Here is a 16,166-nt window from a genome sequence, read left to right as displayed (position 1 = left end):
ATCCCATACAAGAGTCCCTTAGACTAGTGTTCATAGATCGGTTTCATCTTCAGAAGTTGTGCTAAATACTTCAACCTACAGTATGAAGATCTGAGATGGCCTTGCACTGCCGCACAAGTCTAGGAAGCCATGTCAACCGTGGCTCAGTGGGTAGCATTCTTGTCTCCTGAGTCAGAAGGTTTGTGGGTTCAAGTCCCACTCCAAGAAACTTGAGTGCATAATCTAGGCTGACACTCCAGTGTAGTCCTGGGGGAGTGCTGGACTATCAGAGGTGCTGCCCTTCAGATGAGACATTAACCTGAGGCCCTGTCTGCTCTCCTGGATGGATGAAAAAGATCCCACCACAGGAGAGTTCTCCCTGGTGTTCCTGTCCAATATTTACCTGTCAACCAACATCAGGTGATCTGGTCAATATTTCATTATTTGTGGGACCTCAGAAGCACCAGTGACTGCACTTCTAGAATCATAGAATGGTCACAGCATAGAAGGAGGCCATTCGGCCCGTCGAGCCTGTGCCGGCTCTCTGCAAAAGCACTTCAGCCAGTCCTTTTACCCGCAGCCCTGCAAATTTTTATCCTTCAGATACTTTTCCAACTCCGTTTTGAAAACCACGATTGAATCTGCCTCCACCACCCTTTCAGGCAGCGCATTCCAGATCCCAACCACTCGCTGCGTGAAAGAATTTTTCCTCATGTCGCCTTTGGTTCTTCTGCCAATCACCTTAAATCTGTGTGTCCTCTGGTTCCACCAATGGGAACACTTTCTCTCTCTACTCTGTCCAAACCCATCATAATTTTGAACACTTCGATCAAATCTCCTCTCAACCTTCTCTGCTCCAAGGAGAACAGCCCCGGCTTCTCCAGTCTATCCACGTAACTGAAGTCCCTCATCCCTGGAATCATTCTCGGAAATCTTTTCTGTACCCTCTCTAAGGCCTTCACATCCTTCCTGAAGTGCAGTGTCCAGAATTGGACACAATACTCCAGTTGAGACCGAACCAGTGTTTTATACAGGTTCATCATAACTTCCTTGCTTTTGTACTCCAAAAGTACTTCACTGTTTGTAAAGCGCTTTGGGTTATCCTGAGGTTGTGAATGGCACTATATAAATGTAAGTCTTTCCTTGCATACATGGGATATATCAGGGAGTCATTGGCCTCCACAAAGCCGACTATGGGACAACCATTCATCACCTGCCAGAAGGAAGGCTTGACCATGAGCTGCAGGGCACTATGAGCGATCATAGGACTGCCTCGTCCAATCACAGTGAGGAGAGTACATGAAAACATCAACACTCGGGTGATAGAACCCTTCATTCAGTAACATCCACATTACCTTCTGCTTAACCTTCGCCACATAGTCCAGCTGGTGCAGTAGCTGGTCATTCGATGAAGAGACTTCAGCAAAGCGTTTAACCGTGTCCTTCTCCTACAAAAACAGGAAGAAAATTATTCCAGAGCTGTGAGAGTTCACTGTGTGTGTGTCTGGGAAGGGAGGGAGCATTAGAAACATACAGCACGGAAGGAGGCCATTTGGCCCATCATGCCGTGTCAGCTCTCTCACTCCCCCCACCCTGCTCTTTCCCCATAGCCCTGAAAATGTTTCCCTTTTCAAGTATTTATCAAATTCCCTTTTGAAAGTTATTATTGAATCTGTGTCCACTGCCCTTTCAGGCAGTGCGTTCCAACTCGCTGCGTAAAATAAATTCCCCTCGTCCCCCCTCTGGTTCTTTTGCCAATGATCTTAAATCTGTGTCCTCTGGTTACCGACCCTCCTGCCAGTGGAAACAGGTTCTCCCTATCTATTCTATCAAAACCCTTCAAATTTTTAAATAGCTCTGTTAAATCGCCCCTTAACCTTCACTGCTGTAAGGAGAACAAGCCCAGCTTCTCTGGTGTCTCAACATAACTGAAGTCCCTCATCCCTGGAAGCATTCTAGTCAATCTCCTCTGCACTATGAAATCCACAGTCCATCACACTCCACTCCCCACATATCCACCAATATAGGATCTCGATGCAATGATGACTGGACGGAGCTAGGCCTATATTCCCTAGAATGAGAGGTGATCTCATTGAAACAGAATATTCTTACAAGGCTTGACAGGGTAGATGCAGCAAGGATGTTTCCTCTGGCTGGGGGAGTCTAGAACCAGGGGTCACAGTCTCAGAACAAGGGGTCAGCCATTTAGGACTGAGATGAGGATGAATCTCTTCACTCAGAGGGTTGTGAATCTTTGGAATTCTCTCCCCCAGAAGTCTGTGGAGGCTCAGTCATTGAGTATATTCAAGACTGAGATCAATAGATTTTTGGATATTAGGGGAATCAAGGCATGGGATTGGGCGGGAAGGTGGAGTTGAGGTAGAAGATCAGCCACGATCTTGTTGAATGGCAGAGCAGGCTCGAAAGGCTGAATGGCCTACTCCTGCTCCTATTGTGGGCGCTCTTATGGTTTAAGTGCTGAGCACTGGCTATTTGTCATAATATGGCTGAGGGTCCTCCCAACATCTCAGCGAGTTTATCCAGGGATTAGCTGATGTCCAATTGACCAGGAATCTCCCAGGAGCGATCCCTTGATGTGTGCTGTGCCAGCCGATCTTGGCAAGAGGCAGTGGCCGCCCTGATTTAAATAGTCTAAGTGCTTCCTCGTGACCCGTGCAAGAACATAAAACATAAGAAATAGGAGCAGGAGTCGGCCATTTGACCCCTCGAGCCTGCTCCACCATTCAATAAGATCATGGCTGATTCGATCATGGACTCAGCTCCACTTCCCTGCCCGCTCCTCATACTCCCTTGACTCCCTTATCGCTCAAAAATCTGTATCTCCACCTTAAATATATTCAATGACCCAGCCTCCACAACTCTCTGAGGCAGAGAATTCCAAAGATTCATGACCCTCTGAGAGAAGAAATTCCTCCTCACAGTTTTAAATGGGCAACTCCTTATTCTGACTTCCATTTGAACCTTTGTTAAATATGATGGGTAGCAAGGCTCCATGGGCCAATTGCTGGGATGGTCGAGCTAATGCCCTTACCTGATCACTAACGCTCTCTTGCAGGGTCTGAGTCTTCAGTTTCTTCACTTTTGATGCACCAATGGCGGGATCCAGACATGCACGATATTTATCGTTGTTAGTTTCGTAATCCTTTAAGAAAAATGACCAGAACATCCAACATTACAACAGTGACTGCACTCCACAAGTACTTCATTGGCTATAAAGCGCTTTGAGATGTCCGGTGGTCGCGAAAGGCGCTGTATAAATTCAAGTCTTTCTTTATTTCATTTCAGAAGTGCTGACTCAGAGTGGGCTAATTGTGTCCCGATCTCACACCTTTCCCCCAGCCCACCATCGGGCAATTATGATCCTCCTGATAAGGCCAAGGGGTAGGGCCTGGGGACTCCCTAAGCCAGCCGGCTGAGAACGTCAAGTGAGTGGAGGCATACCGGCCTCCATTAGGGTGTAGGTGAGCCCCACCGGCAGGGTACAGTCCAAGCAAGGGGCTTGAACTCCCTCCGCCAAGAATGCAGATCGGCCCAGTTGCTGAAGGGCCCAGGAGAACATTGCCAGGGTCAGGATCAGGGTCCTGGGGAACCTCCCCCAATGTAGGAACAGGAGGGGGGGTGGGGGTCATTCAGCCCCTCAAGCCTGTTCGGCCATTCTGTTAGTTCACAGTGATCTGTACCGTAACCCCATTTAATGGCCTTCGCTCCATATCCCTGGATATCCTTGCTCGACAAAAAATCTATCTATCTCAGTCCTGAAACCTCCAGTTAACCCCCCAGCATACACAGCCTTTTTTTGGGGGGGGTGGGAGCGAGTTCCAGATGAGCACGACCCTTTGCGTGAATATGGGCCACACCTGACCTCAGTGGCGCTCGCGTCCCCTTGCCCACAAGCTCGATGGGGGTCAGCGCTGGAGGGCACAATCCCGGTGTAACCACATTTATTGTGGCTCAAAGGAATTTGGGGACATGTTTCCTTAAACAGAATGAATACAAAATGGCGTGAGGGTGGGGTGTAAACTGGGACACCGTTTCTCTCATTTAAAGACTCCATCACATGTATTTCAGTCTGTGGTTAACCTCGGCAGTTCTGAGATCCTTTGCTATCTGGCTTTTTCAATGGTGGAGCACTTTCAACAAAGTAGAATTTCACACCAATGCAGTGAGATATCCGTGTGTTACCAGTCTGCAACTTCACTCTGTTAAAAATTGAAATCTTTGGGTTTTTTTCTCCACTTAGTCAGATGAAGGCATTTAGTCATTTAGTGTCAGCTGTGGCTCAGTGGGTAGCACTCTTACCTCAGGGTCAGAAGGTTGTAGGTTCATGTCCCACTTCAGGAACTTGAACACATAAATCTAGGCTGACACTCCAGTGCAGTGCCGAGGGTGTGCTGCACAGTCGGAGGTGATTTTAACGGATCTTTCAGGTGGATGTAAAAGATCCCATGGCACTATTTCAAAGAAGGGGAGTGATCCCTGATGTCTTGGCCAATATTTATCCCTCACTCAGAGAAAACAGATTATCTGGTCATTACCACTTTGCTGTTTGTGGGAGCTTCCTGTGTGCAAATTGGCTGCCGCGTTTCCCACATTACAAAAGCGACTACATCCAAAAGTACTTCATTGGCTGTAAAGCGCTTTGAGACACCCTGAGGTAGTGAAAGGCGCTATATAAATGCAAGTCCTTTCTTTTTAAAAATCTGTTATTAACATGGCTTGTAATTATATCTTTGGGTTGGGGCGGTGTGTGAAAAGAACAGCGACAACTGGTACCATGAACAATTATGTAATTAGAAACCGGGAGAAATATTGCAAAGCAAGACATACGTTGAGTGCCGACTGCAGGTCGTGGGAGAGATGGACAAGTGCATCCTTTTCTGGTTCCTTCTTCTTAATATCGCTCACCACTCTCTGCAAGGAAAAAGATGAGGACAACTCAATGAGTCCTGGCTATCGGTTGGTTGGCTCAGTGTCTGACGTGTACATCATCTTTCCGTCTGTGTGGCGTGGATCGCAAACTTAACTCAATTCTGAAGCCTTAATGAGCCTCGGGCACTCATTTTGTGCCCAAACTCTCAGAGTGCTACGCTCTGGCAGTGGGGGTGTGCAATGCTCATTAGATGTGGAGGCTTATGGCCTAGCACACTATAAGAATATAAGAATTAGGAGCAGGAGACGGCCATTCGGCCCCTCGAGCCTGTTCCGCCATTCAATGAGATCATGGCTGATCTTCTACCTCACCTCCACTTTCCTGCGCTGTCCCCATATCCCTTGATATTCAAAAATCTATCGATCTGTCTTTACTGAGCCTCCACAGCCCTCTGGGGCAGGGAATTCCAAAGATTCACCACCCTCTGAGTGAAGAAGTTTCTTCTCATCTCAGTCCTAAATGGCTGACCCCTTATCCTGAGACTGTGACCCCTGGTTCTAGACTCCCCAGCCAGGGGAATCATCCTCCCTGCAACTACACTTCAAGCCCTGTAAGAATGTTGTATGTTTCAAAAGATCACATCTCATTCTTCTAAACTGTAGAGAATATAGGCCTAGTCTACTCAATCTCTCCTCATAAGACAATCCCCCCATCCCAGGAATCAGTCTGGTAAACCTTCGTTGCATTCCCTCTATGGCAAGTAAATCCTTCCTTAGGTAAGGAGACCAAAACTGTACACAATACTCCAGGTGCGGTCTTATCAGAGCCCTATATAATTGCAGTAAGACGTCTTTACTCTTATACTCAAATCCTCTTGTAATAAAGGCCAGCATACCATTTGCTTTCTTAATTGCTTGCTGTACCTGCATGTTAACTTTCAGTGATTTGTGTACAAGGACACCCAGGTCCCTCTGAACACCAACATTTCCCAATCTCTCACTGTTTAAAAATACTCTGCTTTTCTATATTTCCTACCAAGTGGATAACTCACATTTCTCCACATTATATTCCATGTTCTTGCCCACTCACTTAGCCTGTCTCTATCCTCTTTAAGCCTCCTTGCATCCTCCTCACAACTTACATTCCCACGGTTTCGACCCCTGTATATTAGTGTTGGTTGTTTCCCTTCTCTTCTCTTCTCTCTTGTACATCTGTTCACCTTCCCTTCATTTCCTATTTCTTTCTCTTCTGTTTTCCTCTCTTCCCTGCCCATCTCTGCGGCACTCCCCTCCATTTACTGCCGTGCTTGTGCTGCCACACGGCAAGACCAGGTCAAAAGTCAAGCTCCACCTGAACAGGCACATGACCCATTCGGGGGTACACCCCAATGTCTGAACCCACCGACCTTGGTGATTGCAGCTGTTGTAAAACATGGACTGGATCCCCGCAAAACATGGACTTTTTCACCACAAAACATGGACTGTTTCCCCACTAAACATGGACTGGTTCACCACTAAACATGGACTGGTTCATCACAAAATACGGACTGGTTCACCACTAAACATGGACTGGTTCACCACAAAATGCGGACTGGTTCACCACTAAACATGGACTGGTTCACCACAAAATATGGACTGGTTCACCACTAAACATGGACTGGTTCACCACAAAATGCGGACAGGTTCACCACAAAACATGGACTGCATCACCACAAAACACGGACTGGATCCCCGCAAAACATGGATTGCTTCACTACAAAACATGGACTGCATCACCACAAAACATGGACTGGTTCACCACAAAATACGGACTGGTTCACCACAAAACATGGACTGTATCACCACAAAACATGGATAGGAAATGCAGAGTGGAGCAACCTTGTGCTCCTGGATCCATGTGCTTAGAAAACACCTACCTTCTGAGCCTGGAGTTTGGCGTTGACTTCGTTCAGGCTGGCTGTGGGTTGCACTTCATTGTTAGGAAGATTGTTCATCCAGGTGTTGAGTCCCTGCTGGGCTGTCTTATAGCGCTGATTGGTTATGTCAGCATTCTGAAGCATTTTCTCTCTGTGAAGCATCACAAAACACAGTGTGAAGTTTCTGCTGAGTGCAGTATCACAATAGGCTGCAGCAGCAGAAAGAATAATGGCAGTGAAGGAACACAGTGTTAGAACACATCTGATAGTCCAATTTCTCCGTGAACGTGATTGTTGTGGGATTTGAACAGCTCCAAGTGTTTGGGCCAACATCAGGTTGTTCACCAAATGACAATTCTTCATGTACAAGCCTAGCTGGTCAGCCGTGGCTCAGTAGTTAGCACTCTTGTCTCTGAGTCAGACTCCAGAGACCTGAGCACAAAATCTAGGCTGACACCCCAGTGCAGTGCTGAGGGAGCGCTGCACTGTCAGAGGTGTCGTCTTTTGGATGAGATCTTAAACTGAGGCCCTGGCCCTCTCTGGTGAATGTAAGAGATCTAATGGCCCTATTTCAAAGAAGAGCAGGGGAGTTCTCCTCGATGTCCTGGCCAATATTTATCCCTCAATCAACATCACTAAACAGATTAGCTGTGCATTGTCTCATTGTTGATTTGTTTGTGGGAGCTTGCTGTGGATCTATTGGCTGCTGCGTTTCCTACATTACAACAGTGACTACATTTAAGAAGTATTTAAATTCACAGCACTTTAGAATATCCTGAGATTGTATAAGATGCTATATAAATGCAAGCTTTTCTTTTTTTAGTGGCTATTCAGTCATGGGGAGATATCAGAGCCAAACCCAATTTCATCCTCACACTTCATTTTGTCTAGCTGAGGTTACTGGGGAGCAGCGAGCACCATGTACCCCAGCTGACTTTGCCCCAGTTTGGGGCACTGAGGCCAATTATGGCACCTAGGCTGACCTCAGCTAAATTAGCACAGACTGAAAGGGATTGAAGATTCCTGGTCAGTATGGCTCAGTTCTACACTGGGCCGAGTGTGTAATAGCTTCCCTGGATGAGTGCAACACCAACAACACTCAAGAAGCTCAACACCATCCAGGACAAAGCAGCCCACTTGATCGGCATCCCATCCACCATCTTAAACATTCACTCCCTCCAACACCAGCGCACAGTGGCTGCAGTGTGTACCATCTACAAGATGCACTGCAACAATTCACCAAGGCTTCTTCGGCAGCATTTCCCAAACCCGCGACCTCTACCACCCAGCAGGACAAGGACAGCAGGCGCATGGGAACACCACCACCTCCACGTTCCCCTCCAAGTCACACACCATCCTGACTTGGAAATATATCGGCCGTTCCTTCATCGTCGTTGGGTCAAAATTCTGGAACTCCCTCCCTAACAGCACTGTGGGAGCATCTCCACCACACGGACTGCAGCGGTTCAAGAAGGCAGCTCACCACCACCTTCTCAAGGGCAATTAGGAAAGGCCAATAAATGCTGGCCTTGCCACCGACGCCCACATCCCAGGAACGAAGAAAAAACAGCCATTTGTTGCTATACCTGAGAGGTCGTGACGGAGCAAGTTGCCTTTAAAAGCATGCTTGGCACACGGATGTATCTATAAGGTTGAAATTGGCACTGTGGGAATACCTTCACCGCATGGACTGCAGCGGTTCAAGAAGGTGGCTCACCACCACCTTCTCAAGGGGCAATTATGGATGGGCAATAAATGCTGGCCTTGCCAGCGACACCCACATCCCATTAATGATTTTTTTAATACGCGGAGTGCCCACCTCAGGTCCAGTTGATCGCTGGCGTTCTGATAGCGGGTGTTCAGCTTCTGGACCTCGGCTTGCTGTTTCTTGATATCGGGGCAGTATTCCTGGAAGTCGATCTCCAGGGGTGTACAGCTGTCGTCGGTCCTTTTAAAGTCTTGGTTCACCTTCTGCAGCTTGTCTTGGTCGTTGTCTAGTTCTCGTCTCAAGCTCTGAAAGAAGAGCAAGAGATAATAACAGAGGGAAGGTTTGTCAAGTGGAACGGTGCAAAGGGGCTCACTCACATTTGTGGCAGTTCCTTCTGCTCCATATTATCCTTACTCCTAACTAACACCAAGTCCCGCTCACCCATCACCCCTGTGCTCGCCGACCGACATTGGTTCCCGGTTAAGCAACGCTTCGATTTTAAAATTCTCACTTTGTTTACAAATCCCTCCATGGCCTCACCCCCTCCCTATCCTCCAGCCCCACAACCCCCCGAGATCTCTGCGCTCCTCTAATTCTGCCCTTTTGAGCATCCCTGATTATAATCGCTCAACCATCGGTGGCCGTGCCTTCAGCTGCCTGGGCCCCAAGCTCTGGAGCTCCCTCCCTAAATCTCTCCACCGCTCTACCTCTCTTTCCCCCTTTAAGACGCTCCTTAAAACCTACCTCTTGGTCACCTGCCATAATTTCTTCTTACATGGCTCGGTGTCAAATTTATTTGTTTTGTCTTATAACACTGCTGTGAAGCGCCTTGGGACGTTTTACTATGTTAAAGGTGCTATATAAATACAAGTTGTTGTTGTCAATCTAACCTTTCTCTGTCTCAAAGATCTCAGCTCTCCAAAAAAAAGTATTTCCGTACAGGAGAAAGGGGCACACAATCCCCTTGTCCCCGCAAAGTCTTCTGTTAGTGAAGAGCAGGTGACATGGTCCTCCTGCTCCCACGCACCGCTCCTCTGCCGGAGGTGGTCAGTACAGCTACCTTCAGCAAGAAGGCCATGGCACGAGAACCAGTAGAGGGTGGAGGCCGCTGCAACATTCCGTGCTGACTGTGTTCAACACCGAGAGGAACCGGACCACCCGCCACGTCTTGTGATGGGAGCTGACCCCAGGATAGAGAGAATGTCTATTTGTGTGGTAATGCTCTAGTCTCTGCATGGCTTCACACTGGAATTTGTCAACTGCACAAGAGACCATTTTGACCACTTTACTGCTCAACTCTATAAGACAAGAAGGTAAGTGCATGTCACAGGAATAGCGTTCTGTTTCCGATACCAGAGCCTCATATGCCAGAGGTGTATATTTTCGGGATTGCATTTCCTGATGAGTGCTCCCAGTTGGGGTGGGGGCAGGCTCCGAGCCAGGAATATAGCCCTGTAAAATGGCCCCTCATTTCTCCGACCCCTTCATCACCTCAAAAGTTGTAAATTGGAAGTCTCTAGAAATGTTCTTAGGAATAGCAAAAAGGCCCAACAAGCCTCACTCCTTTTCATAGATGAACCCCACCTATCTGACCACATTCCCCTGTGCAGGACCACTCTTTGGCAGGGGCGTGCGCTGGGTTCGTGGGGGGGAGGGGGAAGCAAAAACACAAAGGGAGTGAAGACCAAGTGTAGCCTTTGGGTGAAAGAGGGTTCGGGGACAGGAGCAATTGGACAAAGGTGCACAGATATAATTCAATCTCTATTCTAAAGTTGTGCATTTTGTCATTATTTTTATATAATGCTTTGACAAAATATATGGCAGTTTCAGGAAACAGAGCTGCTTGGAACATAGGAGTTCCTCTGCAGTACCGGCTGAGCAGCTGAAATTGCCCCCAGTGGCGGGAGGATGTAATTACAGCATGTCACGTTTACGTGGACCGTTTCCATTATAAATGTTGACATAGGAACTTTTAATGGGAAAATTTGACACGGGAAGTGGGTGCCGACATATGATTTTGAATATATTACGTAGCTATCAGGATTAAGAGAGAACCAGAAGAGACTGTGAGACTCCACTCCTGGAACAGGGTCTCGCTCGAGTGGGTGTGGGAGGTTAGTGCACTCGATGCGTGGTGCTCTGAATATCCAGCCGTTGACATTGAGAGCAAATCAGGCCCGCTGAGCTCTGCGATTAATTCCCCGATCTGAGTGTGATATCTTGCAATTGCGGGGCTGATATATTTCCAGAAAAAGACTGCATTGAGGGAGGTGGTGAGAAGGTGGAGTCGAGGCCAATGGGTAAAGGGCCTGCCTTTCCTCATCCATGGAGATAAGGAGGAATTTCTTCTCTCAGAGGGTTGTGAATCTTTGGAATTCTCTACCCCAGAGAGCTGTAGAGGCTGTGTCCCTGAATATATTTAAGGTGGAGATAGACAGATTTTTGAACGATAGAGACGTCAAGGGTTATGGGGAGAGGGCGGGGAAGTGGAGTTGAGGCTAAGATCAGATCAGCCATGATCTTATTGAATGACGTCGCAGGCTCGAGGGGTCGAATGGCCTACTCCTGCTCCTATTTCTTATGTTATGTTCCTTTTCAGTAGTTTCTATAAGGTGCTATGTTCCGCTGGCTCTCTGGGCTCATTACCTGTAGCTCCGCTTTCCTCTGCTGCATGGCATTCGGTGAAGCTGGAACCACCGACTCCTCTGCCAGATTGGACTCAATTTTCTCGAGGGCATTATCTGCTCTCTTAATGCTGTTTTCCAACTCCAGTTGAGACTTCAATCTAGTCAAGAAAAAAGCAAAGAGGTCACTGATCTGTATCGGTCGCTGGCCATGGTTGTTGGGGCAGTGTCAGCTGTGGCTCAGTGGGTAGCACACTCGCCTGAGGAACAGCACCTCATCTTTCGTTTAGGCATTTTACAGCCTTCTGGACTCAGCATCGAGTTCAACAATTTCAGACCATAACCTCTGCCCATACTTTGTTCACATTCCTCCTTTTTTTTTTAATAAACCCTCCCACCCCTTTTTATTTTTATTTATTTCTCTGTTTCCCAGGGCAGCTGGTGATAATTCCGCCATTCACTCCCTATCTAGACTCATCTTTTGTTTCCTAACTTATCCCATTACCATCTCAATTCGGCCCATCATCCCTTTTGTCTCTCTAATCTCTCCTGCCTTCCACCCTATCACAGACCTTCCCTTTTGTTCTCTCCTCCCCTCCCCCTCTCAGTGCCCCTGCACTTGCTCAAGAATCTGTTACATTTCGAACTATTGCCAGTTCTGACGAAGGGTCACAGACCTGAAATGTTAACTCTGTTTCTCTCTTCACAGATGCTGCCTGACCTGCTGAGATTGCCAGCATTTTCTGTGTTGAATTCAGGTTCCAGCATTTGGCTTTTGTGTTGTGTGAGGTACAATCACTGTTGTTACAGAGGCAGACCCTGAGGCAAATGTGTACACAAGATCCTCACAAACAAAAGTAAGATGAATGACCAGTTAATCTGTTTTTTGAGACTGAAGGTGGAATATTGGCTGAGACATTGGGAGCTTTGCTGCAAATAATACCATAGGGTCTCTTATACCAAACTAAACTGGCTGATAATGCCTCGGCCTAATGTTTCATCCGAAAGACAGCACCTCCAACAATGCAGCGCTTCCTCAGTACTGCACCTTACAACAGTGACCACACTCCAAAAGTATTTAATTGGCTGTAAAATGCTTTGAGATGTCCGGTAGTCGTGAAAGATGCTTTATAAATGCAAGTCTTACTTTTACCTGTCAGTCAAGATTAAATGCTTAAGTGGGGCTTGAACCCGTGCTCTTAAAATGAGAGTTAGGCCGGTCAAGAATGAAATCAGAATGCACTTTTCCACACAAAGTGTAGTGGAATTTTTGAACTCTCTCCCTCAAAAGGCTTGATGCTCGGGGTAAATTAAAATTTTCAAGACTGGGATGGATACATTTTTGTTGGGTCAGGGTATCAAGGGATATGGGGCAAGGCGGGTGGATAGAGTTGGGGTACAGAGCAGCCGTGATCTAATTGAACAGTGGATCAGGCTCGAATGTTCCTGTGACCTTCTCACTCAAAGGGAAAAGTGCTAATAACTGAGCCAAGCTGTAAAGTGTAGACAGTGAGCTGTCCGCAACAGGCCTGACCACTTACAGTCTGTCAACCCCAGAAATTAAAAGCAATGGGTAGGCTCAAGCAGAGAAATGCACCATGTGGTGCAGTACTGAGCCAATCAGGACATGTAGGTCCCTGGTTCAATCCTGGGTTATCAAAGAATGATGCAACAACAACAACAACTTGTATTTATACAGCGCCTTTAACGTAGTGAAACGTCCCGAGGTGCTTCACAGGAGTATTATGTAATAAAAATTTGACACCGAGCCGCATAAGTGGAAATTAGCGCAGGTGACCAAAAGCTTGGTCAAAGAGGCAGGTTTTAAGGAGCGTCTTGAAGGAGGAAAGAGAGGTAGAGAGGCGGAGAAGTTTAGGGAGGGAGTTCCAGAGCTTGGGGCCCAGGCAACAGAAGGCACGGCCACCGATGGTTGAGCGATTGTAATCAGGACAGAACAGCACAAAGGAGGCCATTTGGCCCATCGTTTCTTTGCCAGCTCTTTGAAACAGCTATCCAATTAGTCCCTGCTCTTTCCCCATAACCCTGCAAATTTTTCCTTTTGAAGTATTTATCCAATTCCCTTTAGAAAGTTACAAATGATTTGCTTCCACTACCCTTTCAGGCAGCGCGTTCACAATCGCAACAAGTTGCTGCATAAGAAAAAATTCTCCTCATCTCCCCTCTGCCTCTTTTGCCAATTATCTTAAAATTGTGTCCCTTGGTTACCAACCCTTCTGCCAGTGGAAACAGTATCTTCTTATTTATTTTATCACAACCCTTCATCATTTTGAACGCTTCTATTAAATCTCTCCTTGACCTTTTGTGCACCAAAGAGAGCAATCCCAGCTTCGCTCGGGTTGAAGAGTCTGCTGGTTCGCACAATCTGGCCTTAGACATGAAGAGCAGCTGTTGGTGCGAGAGGGCAGGCAGCACCTGTGCAGTCACATTCCGGCAACAGTCAACGACCAGCATCGAAGCACTGACCACACTCGATCAGCTCCACTGGGCAGGCCACATCGTTCGCATGCCAGACACAAGACTCCCAAAGTAAGTGCTCTACTGGGAACTCCTTCACGGCAAATGAGCCAAAGGCGGGCAGGGGAAACGTTACAGGAACACCCTCAAAGCCTCCCTGATAAAGTGCAACATCCCCACCGACACCTGGGAGTCCCTGGCCAAAGACCGCCCTAAGTGGAGGAAGTGCATCCGGGAGGGCGCTGAGCACCTCGAGTCTCATCGTCGAGAGCATGCAGAAATCAAGCGCAGGCAGCGGAAGAAGCGTGTGGCAAACCAGTCCCACCCACCCTTTCCCTCAATGACTATCTGTCCCACCTGTGACAGGGACTGTGGTTCTCGTATTGGACTGTTAAGCCACCTAAGGACTCATCTTCTTCGATTCCGAGGGACTACCTATGATGATGATCATGAGTCAGTGACTGCAGGAAAAGTGGGTCAGAAAGCTGGTGGGAGGGAGGGAGAAAGGAGTGAGGCAGGGACTGTGTACTCACTTGTTCTGGTACTCGTTGGCCAGAGAGGTGACGGCTTTGTGTTTATTCTTCATGTCGTTCAGTTTAGTTGGGAGCTGCGATGCAGAGGGACCTGTTGGTTTCTTCAAAAGATGGGATTCACACTCGCGCTGGACGGAGTCCTTCTCTGTTCCGATCATCTGCAAGCGCCTGTTCACACTCTGCGATTAAAGTCAGGGGTGAGTTGCCACTGTGAACTGTTTTGATGCAGATTGAGCGAATCTTCACGTGTAACCCAGAAAGGGAACTGATCTGACCAACACAGATTCTCTCACTCTCCATTCAATCCAAACACGGGTCCCCAACAGAATGCACACCTTATCTCCAGCGTCTTTCTGTTGGATTGTTCCCATACCATACCTAAGCCAGACCTGGAGACGGCAGGAATATACATGCTACTCTACACATAGTCTAATGTTGCACCCTAAACAAGAACCCTAGAATAACCTCCTGCAATATATTTGCTTCATGGTTTCCTTGATTAAGAATTGATAGCGACACATTGCTATTAAGAACTAGTTGGTTTATTAGCAAAGGTTTAACAATCACACTACACATTGCCAGTTCATCCACCAGGCTCACAACTGCATACCTCATTGTGGATCCCCCTAAACCCAACTGGCTGGGGTTTTATTGAGTCTTGTGAATATCACGTGACTGGCTAAGCCACTCCCAACTCAACAGCTCTACAACTATTTTTGATTCAAATTATAAATCAAGTGCCCCCTTATTAAAGGGGCAATAAAACCGACAAATTAAACAAATTAAACTTTTAACATTGAAGAATTAAATTAGAATTTGATTGCCGGGGGTGATGAAGGACTCCAGTCCCTCCGGCGCCCACCTCTCGCGGAAGGCTGCGAGCGTACCGGTGGACACCGCGTGCTCCATCTCCAAGGACACCCTGGCCCGGATGTAAGCACGGAAGAGAGGTAGGCAGTCGGGCTGAACGACCCCCTCGACCGCCCGCTGCCTGGATCGGCTGATGCCCCCCTTGGCCGTGCCCAGGAGCAGTCCTACGAGGAGGCCCTCGGACCTACCCGCTCCCCTCCGCACAGGGTGCCCAAAGATCAGGAGTGTGGGACTGAAGTGCAGCCAGAATTTCAGGAGCAGCCCCTTCAAATAATGGAACAGGGGCAGCAACCTCGTGCATTCGATAAAAACATGGAACATGGACTCTTCCAGACCGCAGAAATTGCAAGCGGCCTGGGAGCCCGTGAACCAGCTTAAAAACTTATTGCACGGGACTGCTCCGTGCACCACCCTCCAGGCCAAGTCCCCGATAAATAGTGGGAGGACTCCCGCGTAGAGTGCACTCCATCGGGGACCCCCGCCTCCTCCGGACGGCAAGATGGTGCGCCATGGCGTGTCCAGACGGCAGACGAGGATGGCAAGGTGGAGAATGTGCAGGAGCAGCCCGTACAGGAAACACCTCCGCGCGGAACTGAAAGGCATGGAGGGGATTTCCCGGAGGAGGCTCAAGTTGTGAGGCGCCGGCTCCTGAGGGAGGTGTTAAGAACTCTACAACTCTTTTTGGGAGGAAACAAAAACATTAATCCGTGCCCCCCCGATCTGGGGGACACACCAAACATTTTTAAGGCCCTTTTTTGGGGGGTTTTTTGTTGTTGTTTTTTTTGTATTTTTTGTTTATTTTTTGGTTTTTTTGGGCACTAAAATTATATATTTTTTCCAAGTGCCCCCTATAAAAGGGGAGGGGGGCACTAAAAACAGCGGCAATTAAAACAAATTAAACTTTAAAACATAAAATCAAATTACAATTTGGTTGCCGGGGGTGACTATGCACTCCAGTCCCTCCAGCACCCACCTCTCGCGGAAGGCCGCGAGCGTACCGGTGGACACCACGTGCTCCATCTCCAAGGAACCCTGGCGCGGATGTACGCGCGGAAGAGAGGCAGGCAGTCAGGCTGAACGATCCCCTTGACCGCCCGCTGCCTGGACCGGCTGATGGCACCCTTGGCCGTGCCCAGGAGCAGTCCTACGAGGAGGCCCTCGGACCTACCCG

The 16,166-nt window shown here is 48.0% G+C and overlaps 1 protein-coding gene across 1 annotated transcript in view; it reads right to left on the bottom strand.

Annotated features, from left to right (window-relative positions):
- The window catches only part of evpla (envoplakin a), an 83,794-nt gene that overhangs the window by 5,650 nt on the left and 61,978 nt on the right, over positions 1 to 16,166 (bottom strand). Inside the window, exons 15-21 of the mRNA XM_070857467.1 lie at positions 14,126 to 14,304; positions 11,140 to 11,278; positions 8,605 to 8,798; positions 6,786 to 6,936; positions 4,828 to 4,911; positions 3,032 to 3,142; positions 1,335 to 1,427 (exon numbers count right to left, since the gene is read on the bottom strand). Coding sequence (XP_070713568.1) covers positions 1,335 to 1,427; positions 3,032 to 3,142; positions 4,828 to 4,911; positions 6,786 to 6,936; positions 8,605 to 8,798; positions 11,140 to 11,278; positions 14,126 to 14,304 — 951 coding nt within the window. The remainder of the gene's footprint in view (positions 1 to 1,334; positions 1,428 to 3,031; positions 3,143 to 4,827; positions 4,912 to 6,785; positions 6,937 to 8,604; positions 8,799 to 11,139; positions 11,279 to 14,125; positions 14,305 to 16,166) is intronic.

The sequence above is a fragment of the Pristiophorus japonicus genome, chromosome 16, assembly GCF_044704955.1.
Source record: "Pristiophorus japonicus isolate sPriJap1 chromosome 16, sPriJap1.hap1, whole genome shotgun sequence".
NCBI lineage: Eukaryota > Metazoa > Chordata > Chondrichthyes > Pristiophoridae > Pristiophorus > Pristiophorus japonicus.
Note: the sequence above shows the minus strand (reverse complement) of the source record. Positions and strands in the feature narration are given on the sequence as shown.